Source organism: Alligator sinensis, unplaced genomic scaffold (genome assembly GCF_000455745.1).
Source record: "Alligator sinensis unplaced genomic scaffold, ASM45574v1 scaffold653_1, whole genome shotgun sequence".
Classification (NCBI taxonomy): Eukaryota; Metazoa; Chordata; order Crocodylia; family Alligatoridae; genus Alligator; species Alligator sinensis.
Genome location: NW_005842498.1, coordinates 877,069 through 904,601, shown reverse-complemented (window position 1 = coordinate 904,601; position 27,533 = coordinate 877,069). Strand labels below are relative to the sequence as shown.

The following is a 27,533-nucleotide window of genomic DNA, read 5'->3' as shown; positions in this document are numbered from 1 at the left end:
GCAGCCTTTGGGCTTTAGAAAGAGTCTGGGACTGTACACATCTCCAGTGGGCCTGCCCTGGACCCCCTTCATCTCAGCTCAGCCATCAAGCCTAATAAGTCCTTCTCAGCCTGCCTACACCCCTGCAGGCACCTGTAGCCTTAAGGGCAAATTGTGTGGCTCCATTCCTGTCCTACACATACCCCAAGCCTCATGGGTGTTTATCTTACCGACGTCACCTGTTTATATTCCTGACCCCTTTAGGCTCTTGGACCTTCTAGTCCCTTACTCAGCCTCTCCCCAGGCACCTGGTCCCACATACAGCCCCTCTCTGAGCCTTCAGACCCCTCAGTCCAGCTCTCAGCCCCCTGGGCTTGGGGACCTTCCAGTCCAGTTCAACCCACTCTGGGCCTGTAGATCCTCTGATCCAACTCAACCTTCTCCAGGCTTGTGGACACCTTGGTCCAGATCTCTAAATGGACATTGAGCCTGCCCCAGCAGACCTTAAGGCTAAACCCTGGTATAACTAAATCAAAGCACCCATGTCCTGTAGAAAGCACTCAAACCCTCTTTGGGCTTAACCTAAAACCAAGACCACCTGCCTATAGATAGGAGCCCTTCTCTGCCCCAGGTTCCTTGTTTCCCAGTCTACAAGTTTCTCATTCAGCTCTACGATATGTTCAGAAGGCCTACTGTTATAACCTTAGGAGCTCCTTCCTTCATAGCTACTAAAGCAATGACTAAACTAGGCTCTAGGCTTATATAGCTCAAGCCTAAGCCCTCTTCCAATCAAGTGAGGCTCTCATTAGCCCCCTTTGCCACCTGCAGTCAGCCTCCCTTAAAGGAGCAGGCAAGGTCCAGTGTCCTGCTACACAGGGGAGCTGCTTTCCATTCCAGAACGGAGGCAGGGGGACACTGGAATGCAGCAAGGGGCTGTGTTCAACATCAGCTGAGATAAACTGGACCCTTCTGGGCCCAGAGAGTAGGGGCTTATTTTATTATCAATGTCACTCTCCCCTCCCCCTGCTGCAAAGCCAGCAGCTACAGGTTTAACCCTTCCACATCTGCTGCCAAATCAGCAGTAGCTGCTGACTAAGTAGCAGGGGGTGGGTTCGGCCCTGGCTAAGCTGGTAGCATAGCAAATAAGACTATGGAAAAATATATATTTTTTCTTCATTCTGCCTTCCCAAAACAAGGTGTGTGTTTTACTTAAGGTCATCTGGTATGCACATAATTATGATATTTGAATGTTCTTAAACTGTGGGAGAACTCAGAATCAGATATGGAACAGCTGTTCCTGCACCTTTTTTTACCAGTCTTAACTAGTAACCAATTTGTCTTTCTCTTTCTCTTTTTGTCTCTACCCTCCTCCGCCAGCACCTATTTGCTTCCAATCCCATTTGATGCTCTCTATCACTCTCTTTCTGCAGATCGGTGGATGGAATTTCACGAGACCAGAGGAAGAGATAGATTTTAACCAAACTCTCCGAACACTCATGGGCAACTATAGTACATTCCCCTTCTTCAAAGCCTTTGTGGGACCTAGTTTATCTGACCCCAGTATCAGTATCATCCAGGTAAGAGGATTAAAAGGAGTAAGTTGTCAGAAATAGCAAGGAAAGCGAATCAGCCATGGTCTGGCAGGGCCCAGTCATTTCTAATGATCCAAATCTATGGAACTGAAACCAAGAGGAATTGCATTGTCATATAAGTGACAAAGAAGGACTGAAAAATGCCTCACCTGTGGTATGATAGAGTGCCATGCTAGAAAATCAGAGGGCCTTGTCGCACGGCACACTTAATATGTATTTTATGTAAAACTGTTATAAGCATTACTGTGCTTTATGAAAAAATTAAATTTGTTCTGAACAGTAAGCAGTCATGATCCCACTCCTGATAGGGTTGGAGCTGGATGTGCCTCTCCCAGTGTGGGGCAGCAGAGCATGTCCACATGTGAGGGCATGTAACCTTCTTGCCTGGACCCTGCAGCTGCCCTGCCATGTGTCTAGCCCAGGCATGCTTGTCCTGGCATGCTGAGGGGAGCCACGTCTCTGCCACTAGCAGTAGGTAGAGGGTGGGTCTCTGCCACTAGCAGTGGGTAGAGCAGTGGTATGGGGAGTTGAGAGAGTACCACTCCTGCTCCTGGATCCACACTTGCCATTAGATTCGCAAGGCAAGCCTGGTCTTTGCTGCTGGTAGTTAGGGTTGCCAACCCTCCTGGATTGGCCAGGAGTCTACCAGAATCAGCATCTATCTCCCAGTGACTACTGAAAGCAATTTGGGAGATTGAACAGGTTGAACAGTACAATTAATTATTAGAGGTGCACCGGTACATTGGTCCCATATTGGATTGGCACTGATATAAGGAAAATTTAACGGTATCGGCAATCGGTTTTGTTTGGCTGATGTGGCCGATAATGTCGATGATAAATGCACTGTGCATGCGTGCAGCCCCAGCGCAGCATGCAGGCGGTCAGGATCGTGGTCCAGCAGCATGGAGAGCAGCCAGGTCCAGTTGGTAAGTCTGCTGTGAAAGAAGAGGTATGGGGGAGTAGATTGAAGCCCCCACAGTGAAGAAGGGAGTGGGGCTGGGGCTGGGGCTGGGGCTGTGGCAGGCTCTGCACAGGTAAGGTGGGGCATGGGATGGAGCTATGAGCAGCATATCCAGGGGGCACGGGGTGGGGGCAGCTCCTTCCCGGGAGGGCATGGCAGGGTGTGTGCCCCTGGATCGATGCATGAGGAGAGGGCAGGCTGCACCGGGCTTTTCCTAGCAATGAGCTTGGCTGGCCTGCACTCGGGGCGGGTGGCAGCGGCACTGGAAAGGGGACTATGGTGAATTTTGGGGTGGCTGCAGCGCCCCCCCCCCGACCCATACCTCCCCTCCCAGTGCCACTGCTGCCTACCCTGAGCACAGCCTGGCCCATCCCTCTGCCGGGAAGAGCTCAGCACTGCCCCAGCCCCAGTCCACAGTGGCAGCTCACCCTCACCCCACACACAGATCTGGAGGCACATGCCCCCATGCCCTCCCGGGATGTGTGCAGCAGTAGAAGCCACCCCCTGCACCCTGGATGAGCCACTTGTGGCTCCATCCTGTGCTCGGTCCCAGTTGTGCAGCACCTGCCCCTGGCCCTGCCCTAGCCCCACTCCCTCCCTCACTGCAGGGGCCTCGATCTGCGCCCTGCCATGCTCCTTCCCTCCCCTCTTGCCCCTTCCCCCACAGCAGACTTTCCAGCTGGATGGTACTCTCCAAGCTGCCTGGCTGCATATTGGCAATTGGATCAGTTTCAGCCAATATGGCATTGGCCCAAAAAATCTCTATCGGGGCACCCATATTAATGACATTACATCATGTTGGAACAAAAAATATCTCCTGGAATAGCTTCAGTCAGAGTTGGCAGCCCTCCTGACAGTCTTGACCTGTCTCTGGTGTAGTGCCGAGGCTGGGACTATGCCGAGTGCCAGTTCCCACACCAGAGTCTTAAACTCATATTACTGCCATGCAGCAGTCTGACTGTTGTATGAAGGAGGCAGACACATGCAGCCATAGTGAGGGTTGTAATATGACTTCCCTTCAGGGACGGTCCAACCTTTATTATAGTCCCTCTAGTACAGCATGTCTAATAGGTGTGGAGGACCAGGAATGTGATCGCTCCACACCGATGATAGCTGAACATGTGCTATTTAATTTGATCTGGAGATACTCCTCCCTCAAAGTCACAACTTTATTACAATAGTATCAAACTTAGCATGTGTTTTACTATTTGAATGTGCAGATGCTTGCATTTTGAGTCTAATAAAGACATCCTAAGCATACCATGAGACATAGCACAGAGACCTATGTTTAAACCCTATCCGTGGGGAGGGGAGCTAGAACCCAGCTTCCCAGGTGAACACACTACCCACACAGGTACTGGAGGAAAAGATAGCATGTGTCTGATTTGGTTGCCAGTCTATGTGGCTGCATAGTTGCATTGTTATCCATATGTGCAGGACTACATGTCCAGAGGATAGAAATCCTCTGTATGCCTAAGTGCCAGAAATTGCCACTTCAGTAAGCAGGAAATAATAGAATTTCACCTTAAATGTTTTCATAACAAAAGGATGACCACAGTAGCACTTCTTATAGGGCAAATCATATAAGCTGCTATTTATTGTGTTTCAAGGCACTAGCTCACCGTAGTTTGGGAGGCCAGGGTGTCCTCCCCACCCACATTGTATAACTTTGTATAATGAGGTATATTCACAAAATTTTGAAGACTTCTTCTGAAGCAAAGTCTTGGCCAGTATTGGAAACATGGGACCAAATGTTCTTTAATAACAGTTCCAACACGTTCGTTTGTGTGTTCCTGAATTTTCATGTATTTATTTTTTCTTAAATTATTACTTATTATTAAATTATATTAAAAATTATCATTTGTTTTTGGGACTTAAAGAGTTGGAGGGGACATGACAGTGAGAACCAAGGACAAACTTCTTCCCTTTCTTCTGCCTGTTGTCTCCCTTTCTCATTTAAATCCTGAGCTGTCCTAAGAGAGATGGGTTCTTCTTTTTGGCATGCATGCCTCTCAGGATGGGTTCCTAATTAAAACAATCTAGAGCTACTGTCAGACCAATTCGTGAACAGAAAAAAGAAATACAACCTCAAGGAACCTCTTTTCCCACCACTAGTGCTTTGGTATTAATCCAATGTTTTTCCTTCACACCCTTCCCAGATTGACCACCCTGCGATTGAGATGCCAGCAGAGAGTGACTACAAAAAAAAATCTGATTACCCCAAGGTAACCTATCAGAAGCTGGGGCAAGGCAAAAATTAAAAGGAAAAGCAAAAAAGGCCCACAAGTTTCAAAGAACTCCTTTGAAATGTCCCTTGCTTTACAGAGGCAATTTTTTATAGATGATTCATCACTTATGCTTCTGTCTGATGCTTTCTTGAACATCTCTTCAGAAGATGTATGTTATGAGTTTCCCTGTTAGGAAAAAAATAGGTATGTAGCCTATTTTTACCTAATAGCTTTGAAAATCCTGGTGCAGTAATATCATGCTGTGGTTTTAAACGTGTGATAAGGGTGAACACTGGGCTCTCCATTGATTCTATCTTAGAGTCACAGAGTTGTTCAAAAGTAGGGATGGAAGGGACCTTGAGAGGTCATCTAGTCCAACCCTGAGGCAAGATCATCCCTATTTTGACCAAAAGCATTGTAATAAAACTCACCCCATCTACACTAAGGCTTTACAATGTGTTACTTATAACATACTCATTAACATGTTTTTAAAATGTGTTTTATTCTACATATATAAAAGTCCTTGGACTTTTGCAGCAAACCTAGGGAATCTAATTCCATAATTATGTAATTTCACGATAATCTAATTTCATGATTATCCCAGCCCCTTTGCCTTTCTCAACTGGATAATTGCATATAGCTGCAGTTTACAGTGCGAGTCTTTCAGATCAGAGCTTAAAAAAAAAGTTCTGCCTCCTTACCATTTAAGATCCTTGTAACAGGAGTCTGCCCTGCCATTTCCATCCAAAATGTCACAGTATTCCCTGAACCCTACTCCCACCCTAGACCTGGTTGCATTTCAGTGGGCACATCTACTTGGGGCATGTTCTGTGAAGTTGACTCATTAACTCTGCATTAAAGCCTACCATCTACATGTGTAGTGCTGTTAGGACAGAGTAAAGTATTAACTCCATTGTAGGATAGTACTGCCAGACACAAGTACAATAATGATAATTATTTACTCTGCTGCAACACACATGTAGATGCTGATGGGGTTGGTTTGTGCACGAGGGTGCTTCTGTGTGGCAGCTGCCTGCTGAATAGCCCTTAACTGGAGCACCTCATGTCCCAACCAGCCCCTCTGCATCATATTGAGCCAGCTCAAGGTGCTGCAGTTCTGGGTGCATGTGAAAATGCGGCACCTGGGAACAATAAACTCTGGGACAAACTGTGCCAAAGTTTATTTATTCACATTCGTTGCATGTGTAGATGTGCCCAGTAATGACTTTTCCCTGTATTAAAGACTTGTGCAAAGTATGAAGAAAATAGAAGACCTTCTTTGCCATGGAGAATTCAGTAATACTTACTGAGCCAGAAACTATATTCAGCAAATCACGTTTCTTGTAAAGAGTTACAGAAGAAAACAGGGTTGGCAGGGACAGCATTGAAAGTGCAAGGCTTGGAAGAAACGGCTCCAATCTCAGCCTTGTAGCTCTCCTAGGGATGTGCTTTGTATCGCAGGATGTCCGTCTGTATCTGTCGTATCTGCTGAATCTGGGGAGACTGCTGGGAGTACCCGAGGACATTACCGCCACCTACATCTCCTTCACCTTGGCCTTCATCTCTAACCTGCAGAGGGTGGTCACCCCACTGCAGAAGCGACAGGAGAGGAGGATGCTATTCTATAAAACCACCATTGAGGAGTTGCAGGTAGGCATGCCCAGCAGCATGAAGAGGGCTGCACATATACTTTCCACTTCTCCAAGACTCAGTGGGGAGGGGACGGGAGGTGCCTTTTGCAGGGGCCAGCCAGAAATTGCCATTCTCTTTCTCTCACTCTTGGAGTCTCCTTTCCCACTGAGCTGCCACAGCAGTCTGCTGGGGCTGATTATCCCTGGTCCCGTGGTGATGCTCCCATCCTCACATTTGGCCCTGAAATTTCTCTCCCTGTGTTATCCCTGCCTACTGAGCTCAGCCTGGGAGGGTGTCCTATGCTGGCCACAAGGAAGCCAGTCCCATATGCTGCCATACACAGTCCTGGGGGTGTACAGGGAGTTGACCTGTCAGCCCATCCATTGTTTTACCTTTAGGAAAAGGCCCCAGCCATTGACTGGCTGTCATGCCTAGAGGCAGCCTTCTATCCTGTGCAGCTGAATCTCTCCCAGCCCATTGTGGTTCATGACATGGACTACTTGAAGAACATGTCACGGCTGATCACACAGTGGCAGGACAGGAGGTAGGAGTTCATGCTCATTACCATCTCCGTTATGCCTCCAGACCGGGATGCTGTGATAGCTTCAGATGTGGTGAATGCAGCATGATTGACTTGACCAGTATTCAGAAGGGGAACTACTAAAGAAAGGTTTGGAGGGTGATGCAGCAGGGACTTCTTCCACAGGCAGTCATGAAGTAGTAGGCAGACATAGAGCCAGGTCTTGTTCTACTTTCTAGGCACATAAGTAGACGGAGGCACCTAAAGCTGTAAACAGATGCCATAATTGTCCTGGGAGAAAGCTTTTTGTTCTGGGATTGTACAGATGTATACATTCAATGTCCCTCTGAAGTGTGCTAGATAAAATGCACTAGCACTTTTTCCCATTGTGCATCGTCACAGGACTCCTGTTTTGATCTGGGACACAACCTGCAACAATAACTCCTGGGTCAAATGAGGTGTCTTTGTGCCCGTGAGTGATCCTATTCCACCCTGGTTGGATCCCTGAAAAACTGTTAATGCAAAAGGTGGGAGGGTCCTCCACCTATTCCTCACTGCCTTTTGTGCATAGCGGTAAGATCATGGTATGGTACAAGAGTAGCTTCATTCATGAACCTATGTGGAATTGAGCAGGGTGGAATAGAATTGCACTTAGGAGCCCATGCCCATTTAGATGCCCAACAGATAGGGTAGAATCTGGTCCATTGTTGTCCAGTTCTAAACTGCAGGTGTTCAGAAGTATTGTTGTTTAAACAGTGACCCCAGCCCAACAAAGCTGCAGCTACATTTTAGTTCTGGGCAAATTGGTCCTTATCTATTAAGTGTACATATGAACGTCCTACTATGCTATATGTTTTTTTCTTTGCTTAGCACCCTGCATATCTATATGATACTTCACATGGTGGTGAATCTCTCTCCAGCCCTGGACAGCCGGTTCCAAGATGCACGTCAGGAACTGATGAAGAAGCTTCTTGGACCAAGAAAAGAGTTGGGGATGGTGAGTCAGCTTCCCGTCAGACTCCTTGGCAGTTGTCATGAACCATTCTCACTTTCTGCAACCTCTCAAGGTGGGGTTTCTCAGGTCGGGCATTGTGGAAAAAGGGAATGAAGAAGGAGGAGCTGGCCATGCCAGCAGCAACATTTCCAGTAGCTGTTCCCTTAGAATTGGTACTGTGGATTGTGGCCATCCTGCAGAGCCCCCTATTTACTCCATTCCCAGTATCCAATCCACTCTTTGAAGCTTCCACAAGAGCAGAGGCTGGGCGACAATATACTGGTGGGCAGCTTCCCCATTGCTCTTCTTAACCTGGATAACAAATCCCTTCCCTTACCAGCCCTTACTCCTGGGGCTATGATGTTGACGTGACATTTTTTGAGGCACTCGGAGGCTTTTGCATTTAATGAAAATATAGACAAAAAATAAACCGAATGCTGGATTGTTCATTGCCATCCCTACTACAAAACAACATGCATGCAACCAGTGCTTCTTCTGTCTCTGTGTTTTTTTGCCTTCCTTCTCCACATCTCTTTGCTGTTGCCCTTCCTTGTGTGTGTATCACTCTCTCTCTGCCTCTCAGGTACAAGACAGTCGCTGGCAGAAATGCCTGAGTGAGACCAGCATCTTTTTTGAGCCTGTCCTTGGAGAGATGATGGTGCAAGAAATTTTTCCTCCAGAGGCCAAGGAACTCGTAGGTATTTTCTTCCCCCACCCCAAACATGAATGCAGCTTCCCTCATACCCTGATGAGGTGACACTCTCAAGGTCAGGTCACCCCCTTATTCCCTCTCTTTAGTTACATACTTCTCATCATTCTTTGAGGCTTGGATGGACTTAGAGCTAGAATAATCAGTCTAAGGATCTCTGTTTGTACAGCTTGGTACTCATGCATGGCCCTCCAATTACAGCCCACAGGAAGAGCACTTATGACCAACCCTAGCATGGAAACCAGAATGGCAGTCCCTGTACTTGTCAGTCATCCAGGCCCAAGATGCTGACATGACATTTTTTGAGGCACTTGGAGGCTTAGCAGTATAGTCTGAGCAGGACTCATGAGTAACAATAACAGACTTATGTGCCAGGGCTTCAGAGTGGTCCTACAACCAAAAACAAATCTGTAGGCAGAGGGGAAGAGAAATGCTTTTGTTAAGACATCAGATTTCTATTCCCAGGTAGGTTAACATATGCAATGAATGGATGCAGATTTTCCAATATGTGAAAAATGCCATTAACAAGAGGAAGCAGAACAGCAAGAGACTGAGACCATGGGGGGGGGGGGGCAGGGAAAGAAATGAAAGAAAGGAGAAGAAAAGCAAGAAACTGGGAGCAGGGGGGGGGGGGGGGGGCAGGGAAAGAAATGAAGGAATATAGAAGGGGAAGGAAAGACGCAGAGTACTGTATGCGTTGTACATGAAGGTATAGTTCTTGTCATTCTGGGGGCAGCCTTGAAGCGAGTCTGTTGGACTTTATCCAGGTTGGGGTTGGGTTTGGAGTCATTTTGAGGGAAGTAACCTCCTGTCTCCTATGTCCGGTGTCCCATTGCCCTCTTACTCAAGCAGTAGGGAGGTCTCCAGGTCCTCTTTCATGATAGGAGAGCTGAAGTTCAGGAAGGAATGGACATATGGTTGGGTTTCCCTCCCACCTAAGGACAGGCAGTGAAGAAACGAGATGTCCTGTGCATACCTGGGGCACAGCAAGGGGGTAGTATGAAGAGAAGTACATGGTTAAATGGATTGGTAGAATGAATTATCTTCAAGCTTCAGAAGAAGTGTCCTTCCTAGGTCTGGGCTGTAGTGGGCCTGGGGCAATGGGGCAAGGTGGTTGCCCAGTACCGAATGACCACAAGGCCTAATCTCTCAAGCCAAGTGAGGCATTGCCTCCAGAGCATGTTTTCCATAGGCCTGATTGGGCTTTTGTCTCCCTTTGGCAGGCTGAAAAAATTTTCTCTGAGGTCCAAAATGCCCTCCTGAGCCGGCTGGATCATGTGGGATGGATGGATGAGCAAACCCGACAAGAGGCCAAAAGCAAGGTGTGTGTGGAAGTCACAAACTAATGAGGCCTTCAATCTGCAAAAGAGATAGGGGCCTGTATGTACATATACTCTGACATATGTGCATTGGTATTTCTCCCTATATAGATGCTCTTACACTTACATGCTTGACCTTCTAGTTAGGCACATGGAGGCTGTCATATACACATGACCACACCCCTGGCATGTAGGGCTGTGTGAAATTTCGCCACCAGTTTTGTTTCAACGCTGTTCTGACCCATTTCGAGGTCAAAACAGCACAATTCAAATGGAACAGATATGGTTGAAACAGCCTCAAAACAAAACTAGGCAAGTCGAAACATTTTGCCGTTTTTACGCTGTTTTCATGTTTTGCCCATAGGCTGTTTTGGGGCAGGTTAAAACAGCCTATAACTGTCATTTCTGGCCAGATTTAGGTGAAACTTGCAGGAATGGTAGCCCTTTCTACGGGCATGAAGTCTGCCATGTTTTAAGGAGATAGGTGCAGATAGGGTATCCTTGGGGAAAACTAGGGGTAATGGTCATAGTCTGGACACCCTAGTTGTGAAGTAGTTTTTCCTAATGTTGAGCCTGAAATGATCTTCCAGGAGTTTGTGACCATTACTCCTAGTTTTCCCCAAGGGTGCCCTGGTGAACAGTTGTTTACTGAGCCCTAGACGTACGCTTCTGATGTAGCGGTGAGCTGCTACCAAGTCCCCTCTCAGCCTTCCCTTTTTCAACCTGAAGAGGCCCAGGCCTCTCAGCCTTTCTTCATATGGCTTGCTGTGCAAGTCTATGATCATATGGGTAGCCCTTTTCTGGACTCTTTCAAGCTTTACCATGGCCTTGTTAAGGTGCAGAACCCAGAACTGGACGCAGTACTCCAGCTGCGGTCTCACCAGTGCTGAAGAGCCAAGCGGAGGAGGAGAATGACTTATTTGCAGTGGTTTTGCTGGAGATGCATCAATTGATGCATGCCAGCGTATTGTTGGCCCTGCTGGCTACAGCATCGCACTGCTGGCTCATGTTCATACTGTGGTCAATTATTACCCCCACATCTTGGTAACAAGTGATGGGGGATCTTCAGTCCTGCTGCCTGATGAAAGGCAGCAGTTGCACAAGCAACCATGTCATGAGTTTTGCCTGTCAGCAGCTAGTGGTGCAGGGCCCCAGAACCCAGACTCCCCTGCACCTAGCTCCTTGACAGCTGGCAGGATTTGTGGCTGCAGCAGGGCCTAGCAGCCAGGCCTGCAGTGGTTTCCCCTCCCCTGTGCCCCAAGACAGACACAGTTGCACAAGCACCCATGACATGAGTTTTGCCTGCCTGCAGCCAGAGGTGCAGGGCCCCAGAACCCAGAAGCCCTGTATTTAGCTCCTTGACAGCTGGCAGGCTTTGTGGCCTCATCAGGGACTACCATCCCTGCAGTTTTCACCCTGCTGCGCCTTAACACACACAGCGTCACCCATGTCATGAGTTTTGCTTCTCCGCAGCTTGAGGTGCAGTTTCCCCAAACCCCTGGACCTGTCGCCTTGAAACTTGGCAGGCTTTGTGCCCTCAGCAGGAGCTACCACCCCTGTAGTTTTGACCCTGCTCTGGCTTAACACATGCATGTGACATGAGTTTTGCGTTCAGGATTTTGGGGTGCAGTTTCTCCGAACTTCCGGTACCTATCTTCTTGAAACTTGGCATACTTTATGCCCTCAAAGGGGCTACCATTTCTGCACGTTTTATCCAAATCAGGCCAGAAATGACAAAGTTATAGGCGGTTTTGACCTTCCCCATTATATCCTATGGGCGAAACGTCAAAACAGTGTCAAAATGGCAAAACGTTTCGACGGAACAGAACAGCCATTTCGACTCAAAACAAAAGTCAAAACAAAACACTGTTCACACATGTGTATTTGGAGATGCTCAATGCTTGTTCACAAGCATCGCCTCTTACATATCACAAAATACGTATGTACATACCAGCTTCCACATGAGCGGGGAGAAAAGTCCAAAGCTACCAAAGGAAGCATTTGCATCAGAAGAGTGACAGAGACTTTTACCAGGGCAGCACTTGGCTTAGAGCCACCAGGATTGAAAAGGAGAAAAGTGAAAGGAAAAAGTGTCATAGAGAGTAGCCAACAGAATAGCTCTGAATGTGATGAAGCTAATGAAGAAAGCTTGTTTACCCTCCACTGAAATTCAGCATTAAGGGGGAAAGCAACACAGAGAAGACCTTGCTGATAATGCTTGTCTTGTTATGATTTAAGGTTTCAAAGGTGCGGGTGGAGATTGGCTATCCAGACTACATCCTCCAAACTGCTGAAGTGGACAAGGAGTATAAGAATGTGAGATGTATACTACAAATGTGCCTTTCTTATTATGGAGAGCATACTGGTACCAGGCCCTACAGCATCTGCTGCTGACAGAGGCTGGGGCCAGTGGGTGCAGACATAGCTTACATGGCACTCCTCATCCTTCCTCCCTCCTCTTTCTGAAAGAGATCAGCTGTGGGGAAACTGGGTGTGAGCCTGTTCATTACCCTGTGTGCTCTGGTTGTGCTCTGGTAACATCCCTTGGGATCCTTTAGCACATACTAGGCAGGAGATCTTTGAGGTGTGTGCAGCAGAGACAACATTTTCCTGATTTGCCCTTTGAATAAACTTCACCAACAGCCTTTTCTTTAAGCTGTTTCTTTCCCTGCCACCTTTCCCTGATTCATTTTTTTCTCTCTCTCTCACTCTTCCCCGATCTTTGACACTTTCTTTTGTCTCCTTCTCTCTCCTTAGCTGAAGATCAATGAAGACACTTTTTTCCTCAATGTGGTAGCTTCCCTGAAGGCCCAGAGGGAAAGTTTCTCCCAAAAGCTCCTTTATCCACTCTCACAGGATAGGTGCGTGTTAGTCATTTGGGAGAGAAGCAGGGGAGGGCTTCATGTGTGTGAGGGATAGATTATAGGATGACTGTTGGTGGTAGGTGCAATATAGAAGGTACTATATAGTCAAGAAAATGTGAGCTATCAGATAGGAATGAGTTAAGGGAATGGGGAGAAAGCATGGTCTTGTTGGGAAAGCACGTGTATGAGTACTAGATGTTCTGGGTTCATATTCCTGTTTTACCACCTACTTTCTATAAGAGATTGTGCAGAGGAGTCCTTCTCCACTACCACAAAGGCTTGGTCTGGGGAGGAAAGGGGCTGGGACAGAGAGAGAGCTTGGACACTGGGAATTAACATTGCATACCTTTCCTCTTCTCTTTTTCTGAATCTAGCTGGCAGGTGGTCCCCTGGTCAGTCCGTTCCTACTATTCACTGAGGAACCATGCTGTGGTCTTCCCAGCGGGGATGTTCCGTAGCCCGTTCTTCCACACCAGGTTCCCCAGGTATGGAGAAGCTGCAAAGCCCACAGCAGGCCTGTTAGCCTTGTGCTGTGCCATCTCTTTTGCACATACACTACAAAAATGGTCATTTACTGCAACAGACCAGAAAAGACCTTCATGCTTTTGCCTTTAAAAAAAAAAACCCTTAAAAAACTTGAAAGAGGAAAACAAAAACAATGTTGCTTTTACTAAAGTAAAGTGAATACTATCTAATTGGGTTCTCATGCCGTCATGACTCAGAATATGATAGAAAGGGAAAAATAAGTCTCAACAGAAAGACTGTGAGGACCTGCTGGGCATCTAAGTAGGCTTAGGACACCTCAGTTAATTCTCTTCCATCCTACTCAAGTCCAGAAAATCCATTCATGTGTCTATTTATGTGATGCACTAGCATTTGACACTTCAGACTGAGTCACAAAAAGCAGCGAGGAGGAGGGCAGACCTACCCACCTTTTGCATTAATTTTTTTCAGACTCAAGCAGGTGAAATAAAATAGCACTTAGGCACCCAGTGGGTAGAAGAAGGTTTGTCTCAGTTTCTGAGCCCATTGTTTTCTCAGCTTATTGTAAAATAAGGACATACTACTGCCTGGATTCCCAGACTGAAATACAGCACCCTTGTTACATAGCATCCCACCCAGCATATTTACACACGGACACAACAGAATTCAGCTCCCCCTTTATAAAAAAAGACACACTTCTTTTAAGCAACCTCTTTTTGCATTATGAGGCAAGTGTGCCTCCGCGTGAACCATCAACTCTTTGGCACTGTCCAGATATACAGAGTATAATTTTGTTCCCTGGTTCTAATGAGAAGATTTCTGCCAAGCAACCACTGTGACACTGGGTGATCAAATAAGGCAAAGATCACTGCAAGGCATTGCTTTATGTCAAGTTTCTTTTTCCAGGGGAAATGAATGCTCAGAGGGAACCCCAGACTTATTAAATTCTCATTATATAAAAAGGCTGTCATTAAGTGAAGGAGTTCAAGTTGAAATGAAACAGGTAGTCTGATTAATATAATTCTTCTTGGTCTATGGTGATTTCCCATCACCCACTGTATAACCCACCTCGGCACACTCAGTGACTCATACAACTCATTAGGATGTCAAGAATGAAATAGAGCTCAAAAGAATAATGGCTAAAGAAATATATTTCCCAGCGCTTTGTGCTTACAAGGGATGCATCAGTAATATCTGAAAAATGGCACCTTCTAATTCAGTAGAGTTCCCCACCATATTCAGTCACATCTACTGAATAACATGAGACTGAAATGATTATTTAGTTTACCAATGTCAGCCCAGCTGAGCCTATCCATTTGGAGTTCAGGAGTTATTAAACGGGGCCTTTTTTTTGAGTGATCTAACAAACTGGTGTTGTCTCCTTATGGCCCCACCATCTAAGCTTTCTTTAAAAAAATAGTCTTAATTCAAATGGTGCCAAAATAACCATAATCTTTAAGGATGAGAACAAAATGGAACCATTGCAATAATAGTCTCTCTGAAAGCAAAGGCTCTGAGGGAGTTTTCATCTGCCACAATCATGTCAATGCTGTGTTCACTCTGAAGTTTAATGGTAACTGCATATACGTCAGTGTTATTTGCTGTTTCATTACTGATCAATGTATGTAAGAAATGGAAGAGATGAAAATATAGTAGAAATCTACTGCTGGCTGAGTCTGGCTTTGATTGGACAAACGGGTGAAACTCTGTTTGTGGAAGTACTGCTACTTCTATTTCCAGTCATCCCTCTGGTGTCCAGCACAACATTTACATGATTGTGAACTAAGGATGTCTTGTAGAATTGCTTGTGCAACATTTCTGTCTTTACGTTATATCTCTAAGGACATATCTTGAGGACAGCAGAAATGCATAAAGGCAGAATTTCTCTTGCAGACTTTTTCCCTATCAGGAAAAATGAAATAAGAAAAAAATCAGGTTGACTCTCAGAGCCTGGGTGGGAGGGGTTGCTGTGCTGACAGCTTGAAGAATCAGACTCTTACTTGCATTTTTGTTCTGCCCATTTGATCTGAGGGCACTGGGAGGAACAAAAAAACATGTAGTCTTCCTGCAAAGAGTCATTTGTGAGAGTAGTAGGTACTTCATAGAGCCAAAGAGCTGGTAGACATGTTCAGTGGCAGTGCAGAGTCTATCAGTTCCCTTGCCACAAGCCTGGCTTGGCTGCAGATAACCCTTCCCATATTTTTTTTTGTCTTTCTCAGTGCTGTAAACTTTGGAGCCATGGGGGTCTTCATGGCACATGAGCTGCTTCACACATTCTACGACTATGGTGTGTATGGACTGTGGGGAGTATTTAGCATAGTCTGTTCTCCTTGCTCACTGCCAGAGATTGCAGGGGGGTTCCCCTCTAGAGTGCTGAAACAGTCTCCTCCAGGCTCTGCTCCCTATAAGAGGTATAGGGCAAAGGCAAGCTTGGTGAATCTAAAGAGAATCAATCCCAGACCATGTTCACTATTCAGGACAATGAGCTGAGTGGTAAAGGGACTTCCTAGTGGACGCTGGTATTGCATTGACCTTCCAGGTTTTCCCTCTTCTCCACAGTGCTACCAGACAGCTGTTCCAGATGCAATAGGAGGGTACTGGTGCAAGAAATAGCCTGCCTCGTGAAACAATATGAGAGCTACTCTCTGCAGGGTCTGCAGGTCAATGGCACTTTCACGCTGTTGGAGAATGCAGCTGACACTGGGGGACTCACCATTGCTTACCAGGTACCACAGTCCACCTTCTGTTCTAGTTTTATACTCTACCAGTTCCCCTCACTCCTGCCCTGCAGCCCCCTGCTATCCCAGTCCTAGGCATTTTTGTTCCACTAGAAAGGGGTTCCCAAACTGTGGTATGTGTATCCCTGTGGGTACGCAAAACATCTCTATGGAGTATGCAAGAGAAGCTGTGTAATGGCTGATTTAGCTTGCATTATAATAATAATAATAATTGTCATGTAAAGGATTAAAATATAAATTGTATGCTGGTAGGGGTATGTGGGCAGCTGGTAAATCTGGAAGGGGCACGCAATAAGAAAAATTTTGGGAACCTCTGCACTAGAGCCATTTGTGCATACAATAAAGGGTTACTGTTTAATGCTGAAAAAGTCTCCAGGAACTAAGCTGCTTCCCTTCAATTTTAAATGTCTCCTGGCCTGGATGAACAGGAGCACCCTAGTCTTTGGAGGGTAAAAACTTTCACTGCATGTTCTGTAAAGTAGAATAGAAAAATTCTCCTTCAGCTTTCCCATAAGAGGAAAAGTGTGTGGCTTAATTAACATTATGGCCTCTCATGTACTTTTTGATCCTTAGATGGAAAACACTAGTAATATGCTAGGTATTTCAACTGTTATTCAAGCATAGGTGACTCAATTTGAATCGTTTTCATACCTTCAGGATAGAGTCATTCTTGTATCATCTTGTGGCTCTCTGCTGCCACTGTATGGTAAAGTCTGGAAAGAGAAGCAAAAATAATGACAGAAATAGTGGACTGGCAGTTATAAGCCATCCCGGAGCTAGGGAATTTGATGTCTTAGAAATGGACACTAGACTTCCTAGACAAGTAGGTGTCACCATCCCAGCTTGAAGGATTCCAAAGAGCCCTTGTATTGGAAGAAGAGATTATCTTAATTTGACTTCTCCTTTTGAGTTAAACTTTAAATGTTTAAGTCTGCCATTTTTATTGTATTTTTTTCTCTCTCTCTCTGCCTGCAGGCCTATAAGAACTGGCTGAAAAATCACAAAAAAGTCCACCACACTGGACTTTCGCACCATCAGCTCTTCTACCTCAGCTTTGCCCGTGTAATCAATTTGTTTTTGGTCATGTATCTCAGTCCAGCTAACTTCCTCTCTTTCTGTCTCTCTTTCTCTTGTTTTTGGTGTCTGATCATCAGTACTTCTCTTTTTCTCTATATGCATCTCTTTTCCTGCTTTACAGCATTGGTTTTGGCTAATTTTTCAGAGATTTAGATTGTTTAGAGGTTTAGAATAGCCCTGCTGCCAATTGCTGTGCTTCCCAAGGATGGACTATGAAGTAGGAGGAACCTCAGATCCTTAAATGATCTGAATACATCAGTATTCAGACCTGACAGAAGACATAGGATCAGGATCCTATGCTGTATGGTGAAGCTCACCACCTAGCAACAGAATCAAGTTTCAGAGGCAGGGGTCCTGCTGGAAACACCTTCTTGCTCAAGCCCAAGAGTATTTTCATGCAGTCATGGAAAAATTAATTGAAAAATTACCAGGCCAGGGATTACAATATCTGTCTGTCTACCAAATGCTATGATGATGACTGATGATAATGAAAAAAAACTTTGCCATCAAAAGATAACCAGTCACCTAGGAGTGAGCAGAACTTTAGGTTTGCAGGGGGGCAAAACAAGAAGAGGGATCAAAAACACAGTTCAGCCTGAAAGATGGGCTTTCAGGAAACAGCTAATCAGATATTTTTGAAGGGGGACTAGTTATATGGATGGTGGATGGAGTTTCCTTAGGTACCTGTTTAAGGCTTATTCAAATGGAACCCAAGTGGCAAGTAAATAGGGAGCCAGGGCAGGTCACAGGTTGTATGTACCCAACAGATCAACCTTTGCAATTCTGTGCCAGCCAGAGCATTTGTGAAGTTATTGAGGACAGCCCTGGGCAGAGTGCAGACACGATCCAATCCCAGGGCCCCAGGCACTGGGTCACTGAAATAAGGCCCTCACTACAGAGGGAATGTAGCACAGCTGCCAGCTTCCTACAGATGAAGGTAGGTTTCCGTAGCATGACCACCTGGTCCTCGAGCAATGGCAGTGGAGCCAATAGGAGACAAATATTGCAAACCATACACTTGCTGCTCTTTCTGTTTGATAGCCTGCTCTCTACATGTCCTTTCATAGCTTCTGACAAAGTGAGGTGGTGTGCATGAAAACTTAGGCATCTTGGAATCAGTTAGTCTATAAGGTGCACTTCTGCCTAGCCAGAGGATGGGTGTGTACAGAGCCATTGCCTCTTCTGAAGGAGTTTGCCCTGCCCACCCACACCATTTCCATCTCATTTGGGATGAAATAGATCTACACTGTCATCGTGATAGATGGATACATCTCGCCTGTTGTCCTGCATTGGAATGTGGTGCTGTCCAGGTGAAAGGAAGATGGCATAGATCTCAGTGCCACCTTCACAAATGTGTCACTGTGTCCCCTAGAAAGGTGTAACAAACTGAGGTGGTGCCCTGGGCACACCCAGTGAGAGAGTGGGGTGCGGGGCACAGTTCTCAGATAAGCAGCAGGGGAGGGGTGCTCAGGTTATGAGAACAGGGGCCTTGGGGGAGGCAGCAGTCTTACCCCTGCTAGGAACTCCTAAACAGTCCCTGGCTGAGCTGCTGCTGTCACCACTGCTGTGCGCTCTGCCCACCCCAGGTGTTGCTCTTAAAGCAGCAGCAGCACCCAAGGACCAGGTAAGCCATGAGACTACTCTTGCTTTCAGGGCACCTCATAACTTGGCACCTGGAGTGGATGCCCCTCTCTCTCACCCATAGTTATGCTACCCCTAAATGACAGGGGACAAACTGGAAATGTAGACAACAATTTACATAGGGGCCCTTGGCAGTCTCACCTCTTTGGGTCTTGTGTTAGTCTGACATGACTCTTCTGTTGTCCTCCAGGCAATGTGTGGCTACCAGAGCCCTGAGAACCTGCAAGATTTCCTGAACAGGGATCAACACAGCCCCCTGCCACTGCGAGTCCGTGGCACTCTCAGCAATGCCCAGGACTTTGCCAGGCACTTCCACTGCCCCAGCAGATCGCAAATGAACCCAGCCTCCAAGTGCCACCTCTGGTAATCTACTTGGCCAAGGAGGGGGAGAGAGACTGACCGAGCAGTGGAAACTGGAGGTCTTGGAGTGTGCACCCACTGCGGATGGGCATCTTGTTTGGGCTTATGTAAAGACACCCTGGTCTAACCCGTTCCTTCCCTTCCCAACATCTTTCCAGTTCCCTTGCCTCTGTTTGCTCCCCAGCTTCTCCTGTTAGGAGGAAATTTTGACCCACATAGCAGGAGGGTAGAAGGTATAGCAGGCCCTTCCCCTAATGTTTTCTGCTCTCTGCCTTGCCCTTCAAGGGCCACCAAGCCGAAAGCTTTGCAGAATTAATAGGCTACATTCAGCAGTGGCTCTGAGGGGAGCCTCACATGTGACTACGGACACCACACACGAGAAAGACTAGGGACAGGAGATCCCAGGTCTGTTTCCCTGAGAGCAGATGGGGAGGCAGAGGAGAAGAGAATCACTGGCCCCTGCTTCCAGATGGCAGGGATGAAACACTTGATGAATGTATATCTGCTAACAAAAAATAATCTCTTATTCATATAAGAGATCTTATACACCAGATAGAGATAGCAGATTAGGAGAAGGAGAGGGCTTATTTAAGGGGAGGGTATAATAAAATAGGCAACAGGCACAGAGCCTTGTGGAAAACTCATTGGGTCAGGGTAAGCATCTGAGTTTCAGTGTCCCTCTGACCATCAAACCATTGCTGTTCTCTCATTACTGGCTTTAGATTCATTTTGTGAACCTGATAATGGAATTTTGCTCCTGTTCTTTTTTGTTATATTGTACTGTGTAAACGAATGTCAGGTATTCGTGCAATGTTTGAGAGCAAAGCAAGGAAATACACAGCACATTTCAGAAATGGCAAGCATATTGGAAGTTAAAGACGTTACCATTTTTTTTAACAGCAGCCTGAAACTATCTGTTTAGAGGTTCTGATCATTAAGAACTGTATGTAAAAAAAATAGAAACACACACATACACATATACACACAACTAAAATTCACCAGGATTGACCCAAAAACTGACTTGTAGGGTGCAGACTCCTCATTTGCTTATAGAACTATCTTGGGAACTAGCCAATTGCCCATCAAAATGACAGGGGAGGGCAGGCGGGGATGGAGCGCCGCCACCCACCACTCTGCGCCACTGCTGCTTCCCAGGAAAGCGGGGGAGAAGCTTGCACACAGCAGCAGCTGCCACCACCCACCTTCTGAACACAGATACATGCACCCATGAATGCACGCACACACACACACGCATGCATACATGCAGACAAGCGCGCACTCTACTCACTCACTCTGCACATGGACACAGACACAAACACACTTTCCCTTCTGCCATGAACAGACATACGCATGCACACACATGGAGAAAAAGAATTGGGGGGGACGGGCTGAGAGTGCGTGTATAGGACCCCGTGCCCCCCCAGGTGGGAAAGTCTGCAGTGGGGAGGGTAAAGGGTGGAGGGAGTGGGGCTGGGAGCAGGCTGGGATCAGGAGGGAGCGGAGCAGAGCTGGGCTCTGGGCCGGGCCTGCTGCGCCTGTGTGGCTGCCCCTTCCCCTGTGCCCGGGGTTGTTGCGCAGTGCTGGTGGCCCCCGCAAAACCGCTGCCCCCCAGCTCTGGCTACCTCCCAGCCCCAGCCCTGCACCACCCAGGGGGGGTGCCAGGGAGCCATGCGGCCCCTGATCTGTGCTAGGGGAAGGGTGGGTGTAGCTGGGGCTGGGCTCTGCCTGCTCCTGGCCTGTGTGCCTCGCTTCTGCCTTTGACAGAGACATGGAATGGCCCTATTTGCCACACTGCCCAGGCCGCCCAGTGGGGATGCGCATCACGCCAGGCCGCTGTCAAAGGTGGGAGTGAGGCATGCAGGCGGGTAGCAGGCAGAGCCTGACCCCAGCTGCACCTGCCCTGCCCCGTGAAAACACTGGGGACCGTGTGCCCCCGCTTGGCTCCCTGGTGCCACTGCTGGAGGAGCCAACAGGCTGTGCTGAGCTCTTCCTTGGGACGATTGAGGGTGGGCAGGGAGGGTGCAGGGGTGCCAGGGGCTCTGTCCCCCCTGTGCCGGCGGTGCAGTCGAGGCTGGCCCTGCTCTGGCCCGTGGCTCTGGTTCCCCATGGGCAGTGCAGGGCCGGGGCTGGGGCTGGGGCTGGGGCCAGTGTGGGGCTGGGAGTCAGCAGTTTCACGGGGGCTGCTGACACCGGGGAATGACCCAGCGGGGAAGGGGCAGCCACAGAGACACGTCCGGCCCCACTCCATGCCCCCCCCCCACAGCTCTGCATCCACCTGGCCCTAGTCTGCCTGTTTCACCTCCCCTCCCCTCCCTCCCTCCCTGCCAGCTGTCGTGGGGGGTGGCGGGCCAGGCAGGAGGGGGCACCCCCACCCTGATCTATCCCCTTGCCCTCAGGCAAGGAGGCGTGGTGTAGCTCCACTGCTTGGGTGGCCGGGGTGTGTTCCCCGCCACCAAACTTCCCTGGCAGCTGCGCAAACTTGGGCCCCTGCAGTCAGGGTGGGAAGCCAATTGCCACTGCCCTCTTCTGCTTTTCCTCAGCTGGCCCCACCACTAATGAATTACAAATACCAATGTATTGATTTTCTACGTGTGGCAAAAGCTGCACCATTTAGCGGGAGCTGCAGTGGGGAGGCTGGAGGAGGCAGCAGCACCAGTCAAGGAGCCCCTGCTTTTCCTCAGCGATTCCCAATTGATTTATTTCTAATTATTTATTTCTAATGTGTGGAGGTGAGGTGGGGGGGAGCCCCCACACAGGAAGCTGCAGGAGGAGGTGGCACCAGCTCAAGAGCTCCTGCTTTAACTCAGCTGATCCCACCCCTGCCCACCTGGTCCACAGCAAGTCCGTGCATGCACAGTTCAGCAAAAGCATTACAGACAGACAGACAGGTGAAGCCCTTTATTATATTAGAATTTTTTAGAAGTAGAAGCTTTTTTCTGTGTGCTCTTCATATTGGCTATCCAGGGATTCTCTGAGGATAGACCCATGATGTGGAAAGGGAACTTCTACTAAAGATCATAAACATTAAAGCTATTAATTGCACCAGACCATGTCTAGCATGGCTGACATTGGGCATCACAGCATATTCTTCAGGAACACTTTTTTCAGAAGGCTAGTCTACTGTCTTATTCTCAATTATTACAGATGGAAAAGAATGCATGTAAATACAGTCTTTTACCTTTACTGTTTTGAGAAACTCCTCTGAGCGTTAAAATTACATTAAAAAATTAATTGCACTCTATTAATGTTGATATATTTATTTTGACATTTCATTCTTCATGAGAGAATGAAAATGGGTCGGGCTTCACTTTTTTTGCAACCCAGGTAATACGACTCTTCCACTAGTGCAATTTACACTGAAATTTACTCTGATGTAAAATTGCACTGGTGTTGGAGGGACACATGATTAGATGATATCCAAGTATACTGGGGTAGACTACACACTGTTTATGTTCTGCTGCTAGATGTTGGCTGAAACATTACTTACCACTATCTATCCCAGGGTTGTGACTCACCTTCCACAGTTCACAGTTTCTGGAATAGATGTTGCAGTGCAAACTGGGAGTTTGAGACCAAGTTGTGTAATGCTCCGAGGCATTGACTTCTACTGGTCATTTCCAGGCAGAAGACGGTGACCAGAGGCCTTAGGCCAAATTGCATATCAGGAAGCTGTAGCATTAAGAACAGCCAGATCAGTCTTTTTCCAGGCTGCTGAGTGCCAGGTGGTCCCAGCATAGAAGATGTCACTCTGCTGGTACCTGATCTATCTCCTCTACATGCTCAGCCTTCTGTGTAAGGTGGTTTTCTTTGGCCAGCGGAGATGGAGGTGATAGGGCTACACAAAAGGTGCATCTTGGAAGTGTGAGGTTTCCTCTTTGCAGTACCTGGTGCTGGGAAAGTGATTTGGATGAGACTTCTGCTAATTTGTTCTATGTCAGCTTTTCCAGAGTAAAGGCTAAGGCATACCTGCCTTTTCAGCCAAGGAAATCATTTCTTTATTGGAAAGTCAAGTTTGAGAGCTAGACAGCATTCAATCAAGGTGGCATGAGTACAGAGAAATGCCTAAGAATAAGAATGGAGAATATACACTACCTGCGAAGAGAAGGTGTAAACAACTCTGGACCATGACAGTCAACCCACCCCCAACTGCCCAGCGAGGCACTTCATTTTTATAATATGGCTCCTTGTCCTTCCTAATTTGATATTTACTTTGTGATTGCTTAATGTTGTTTCTAAGAGGCCTTTTGCCTCATAAGGAGAAACAAGTGGGTGCAAAAAAAGGGTCTGCAAAGACGGCTGACGTTATCTTTTCTAAAATTTGTGACTTGATGGTGTCATGGCTGGGGTGTTATGTCTGGTGCTCCAGACAGAAAAAAAAATACAATTTTTCTTAAATAGCAACAGCTTGTGATAGCATCATCGTTAGTGCTGTTTATAATTTTGGAATTAGTTGACCCATTGACTTCTGCAATAAAACACAATGCATTTATCAAATGAAAAACAATTTGTACAATAGCTCTGCTCTTATCAAATGAAAATAAGATTTTCATATAGAGGATAACTTCACTCATGCTAAGACCTAAAGCAGGCCTCAGGCCTCCCAGGACCTTATAACTCAGAGCTTGGGGTAGACAAGCCCATTGTCTACCCCAAGCAAATGGTGTAAATGGTGCAAATGGTATTATCTAGGTTCCAATGGAGTGTGTGCTCTGCTGCCACTGATCAAAGCGGGGTGGCAGGGATGGGTGGGAGAGGATAGTGCTGCAGACCTGAGATGATTAGCAGTAATGAGAACATCAGGTGGAGTAAGGTGGCCTTCCTTGAAATCTGCATAGGCGTGCAAATTCCTTTGGCTGTGAAGAAGCAGCTGGCAATAGCCATCTGAACCTTGGAAAACCCTGTTACCAACCAGTTTGGCATGGGTAAATCAATAGCTAGAGCCCTAAAGAAGTTGCTAATACCACCTTCTGAAGTGGGCTAATTATGTCAACTGAACAAATGTGCCAAGTTTTCACCCTTCAATTCCCATGCACTTCCAAATATATCACCATGAAGGACAGTTTATCTACTTCCTTCAGGATATCCTGAATCATTATGGGAGGTTCATACAGGCAACAGACAAATGCTGTTGGAAGGTATGCACAGGGGAAGATCCAGGGGATATGCAGTGGTGCAGTTGCACCTCCTTTGATTCCCGTTCCACCCAAAGTTTAAAATCAACTGCTGGCAATGGCAGCAGCATTTCTATTCAGGCAGACCTGAGAGAGGCACTTGGCTTCATGGCTCATTATAATCTGTCTGATTCCTTCTAAACTTTTCATTTCCTGGGTCTAAATGACCCTCTCCTTTTTTAATGGTTTTAATATTGCATTAAATAAGACATTACTTCTTTTGCAATTCTGCTGGCTGTTGGCTGCTCCTGGTAATGTAACTCCTAGTTCATAGCAGTGCAGATTGTTTTGAACTCTAGCTAAAAACATTAACTCAGGTGAACATTAATTGAGGTGTAGAAATAAGTTTTAGTGAAGCATTGGATGTACTGCCAAGATGTTCAAGGAGGCTTGGTTTTGTTTTATGAATAAATCTGAAAGATGTACATTTCATTCTATTGAATACAGGACTAATGAAGCAACATCTTTTGAGCATTTATTGCCTACTTCATTGTGTTTTTAAATACATAAGATAGCAAATTACATCTTGCAAATTAATGCACATTCCAATAAGCTTATATTTATTTTGCTGCAATCTTAAACTGAGTAATATAGCTCTAGGTCCCTAGCTGATTAGTAAAGTTTCTAGTTTCTTCTTACCTGGAGAAAAATATGTGTTATATGCAAAGACGCACCACACCTTCTGCACCTCCCTTTTCAAAAACCTAGATCTGCCCATTGATGTGCATTGCTCTACAGCCTGTGGTGCCACTGCCATGAGAATAAATGAAGTCAGAATCCTCACCCTGATTATGGATGACCCCTGCCTACCCTTGCCTCCCATAGCTGATGAAGTCTTACAAGGGACCCTGGGACTCCAGGTGGGAACCACCAGCTCAGTAATTGCCACTTGATGGTGAAATGCACTTTTGGCAGAGTGGAGGGAAGGTGGCAGGACTTGGGCGTCCAGCCATGGAGAACTCCCTGCCTTTGATGAGGAGGGAAGCCTTGTGAAGCACAGAGCTTTGTGATGGAGGTTGGATGTTGATGGTGGGGTGGCAGTCAAAGGGGTGGAAGGTGCATCAGACACCTTCATGTAAGAACCATAGCAACCAGGGAATTGTATATGGGGGCCAGGGTGGACAGCTCTAAGCATAGACATAGTGACAGCCATGTGCAAGGGGGGACAATTTTGCCCTGCAAGCCTATGTGGTTCATACAGTCAAGGTTTTTATTACCTGAACAACAGACTGTATTAAGATGATAATAGGGACAATTAAGTGTTCTGGCATGGGGGGCTCTGGATGCTGAATAGGGGAAGCAATAGAAAGTGGCAATTTAAACTGTGGGGTTGAAGGCACTGCCAGTGCCTACTACTTCCTTTCTGGGACACTACCCTCTGAGCTCAGGCTTAATGGGTGTAGTGCAATTCAGTGAAAGGCAAACTGGTAGGCAATGTGAAGTGAGGAAGAAGGAGGGATCCCAGTCAGTACTAATTTCCCCAGTGGTTTAAATACCTGGCCTCAGCCAGTACTGCTGTGAGCTTGCAGCTGCTCTAGAAATCCTTGTTCAGCGGGTGGCAGCCCTGACCCTGGAATGGGCAATGTGGGTTACCTGAGTGAAATATAGACGGGTGCTTGATGTGCAAGGGTGAGGGGGGAGTCACAGAGGTATAGCATGGAAAAATACACCCAGGGCAGCCATCTCTCTCCTTCCCCGACCTACCTTTTCACTTGCAGGTGCAGAGACAGTGGCAAGCAGAGAGCTGGCTATCTCATGGAGTGTAAAGTGTTCAGAGTTGTTGTTTTCTACAGTAGTAGTAGAGTTTACTGCTGCTGGGCAGGAAACTTTTGTCCCATTTTTTGCCACCAAAGCCCATGCCAGGGGCAGGGAGGGAAGGAGGACTGAAGTAAGTAGCAAAAAACAGGGTCATTTCTCCCCTACCCTCATCAGCAAACTCCGCTTTTGCTCTATGAAACTATGATTCCCAGAATGGCTTGTGTTAGCAATGTGTCATGGAGACAGTCAGTGGGGGAGGCAGCTGGTGTTGATCTATATTATTGCACAGTTCCTTTGCTGTCACGGCTTGCCTCCTGGGAAGAACAACCAGCCCCCCATCACTTCTTCTGTAGCCTTTCTTCTCCCTCTCCCTGTGGTGGCTGATGAGTCACTCAACTCATGGGGCCATCCTTAGATTGGCATGGGTATCTGGTCTGTTAGGGGGTTAAACCACTGATCATTGTTTCAGCCTCCCAAGCTCACAGATTTTGTTAGATTGTGTTTCCGTCTGACCATTGCCAGAGCCTATACCCATCCTGGCAGGAGCCTGCCACAATGTGCAGACCTTTACTGGGGAGGATTGGGTTGAGTCAATGTGGATTCTTCTGCTATTAACTGCATTGAAAGCAATTACTCCTATGGTGATATGTACAAGAACGGACTGATAGCAGACACTAGTTAGCCTTGTCTCAACTCCCAAGACTGTCTACACACTGAAGAATATCTCCGTGGTCCTTCTGGCCCAGACAGGTGCAGTTTGCAGAAGGGAAGATGGAGCTCAATGCTGTCTGCCATGCTACTCCTGAGCTGCACATTCCCAGATGTCTTATGGCAATGTTAGGGATCTGCCAGTAGGAAGGTGACAAGCAGACTGGAATGGATAACAAGCCAGTCCAGGACATTCTGGGAAGTTCTGGGGAATATGAAAGTTAGTGGGTCTATACAGCTCCTGGGGGTTGCAAAGATATTTTGCAAAGCTCAGAGAGGCTTTTCTGCACTGATCTGTGGGCTCCCATGAGGATGAGGGGTCTGAGAGCACCTGTGACACTATGTCCTTGACATTATTTCCTAGTGGAGAATCAGTATAAATTTCTTTCTACATAGTATCAAGAGTCACCTGTGTCATGTGCATGTAATGTGTGTAACAGCAGGAAGAACTAGCAGGCAGTCTGCAGAGCTGACTTAAATTTGACTGCAACTCCCAGAATACCCCAGGGGCTGGGGAGCAAGGGAAAAAAGGAAGAAGTTTGAGGCTGAAATAAGCGGGAGAAAGAGCAGTGTGCATGTGGAATGTGGTCAGCCCTACACAGAGGAGTGCACAGTGGAGCTGGAGATCTCCTTGGCTTGGTCAGCCAGAACTCAGAACTGAAGCAGCTGGGCTCAGACATGGGAGCAGCTACAGGTTGCTGTTTGAGTACTCTAGGAATTAAAAGCTTGTTAAAAGCTCCAGAGATGTGGGGTGGAAATTAGGTACTGAGTATATGTTATCAGTGTTGTTATTTTTTAA

At 47.0% G+C, this 27,533-nt stretch overlaps 1 protein-coding gene across 1 annotated transcript in view; it reads left to right on the top strand.

Moving 5' to 3' along the window:
* The window catches only part of LOC102374253 (Kell metallo-endopeptidase (Kell blood group)), a 32,593-nt gene extending 10,265 nt beyond the window's left edge, over positions 1 to 22,328 (top strand). The window contains 14 exon segments of the mRNA XM_014523496.2: positions 1,410 to 1,556; positions 4,692 to 4,757; positions 6,222 to 6,410; positions 6,791 to 6,936; positions 7,783 to 7,909; positions 8,490 to 8,600; positions 9,839 to 9,937; positions 12,173 to 12,250; positions 12,692 to 12,795; positions 13,173 to 13,283; positions 15,501 to 15,568; positions 15,841 to 16,007; positions 16,995 to 17,081; positions 18,928 to 22,328. Of these exon segments, the coding sequence (XP_014378982.2) occupies positions 1,410 to 1,556; positions 4,692 to 4,757; positions 6,222 to 6,410; positions 6,791 to 6,936; positions 7,783 to 7,909; positions 8,490 to 8,600; positions 9,839 to 9,937; positions 12,173 to 12,250; positions 12,692 to 12,795; positions 13,173 to 13,283; positions 15,501 to 15,568; positions 15,841 to 16,007; positions 16,995 to 17,081; positions 18,928 to 19,104 (1,677 nt within the window). The 3' untranslated portion in view covers positions 19,105 to 22,328.
* The last annotated feature ends 5,205 nt before the right edge of the window (positions 22,329 to 27,533 follow it).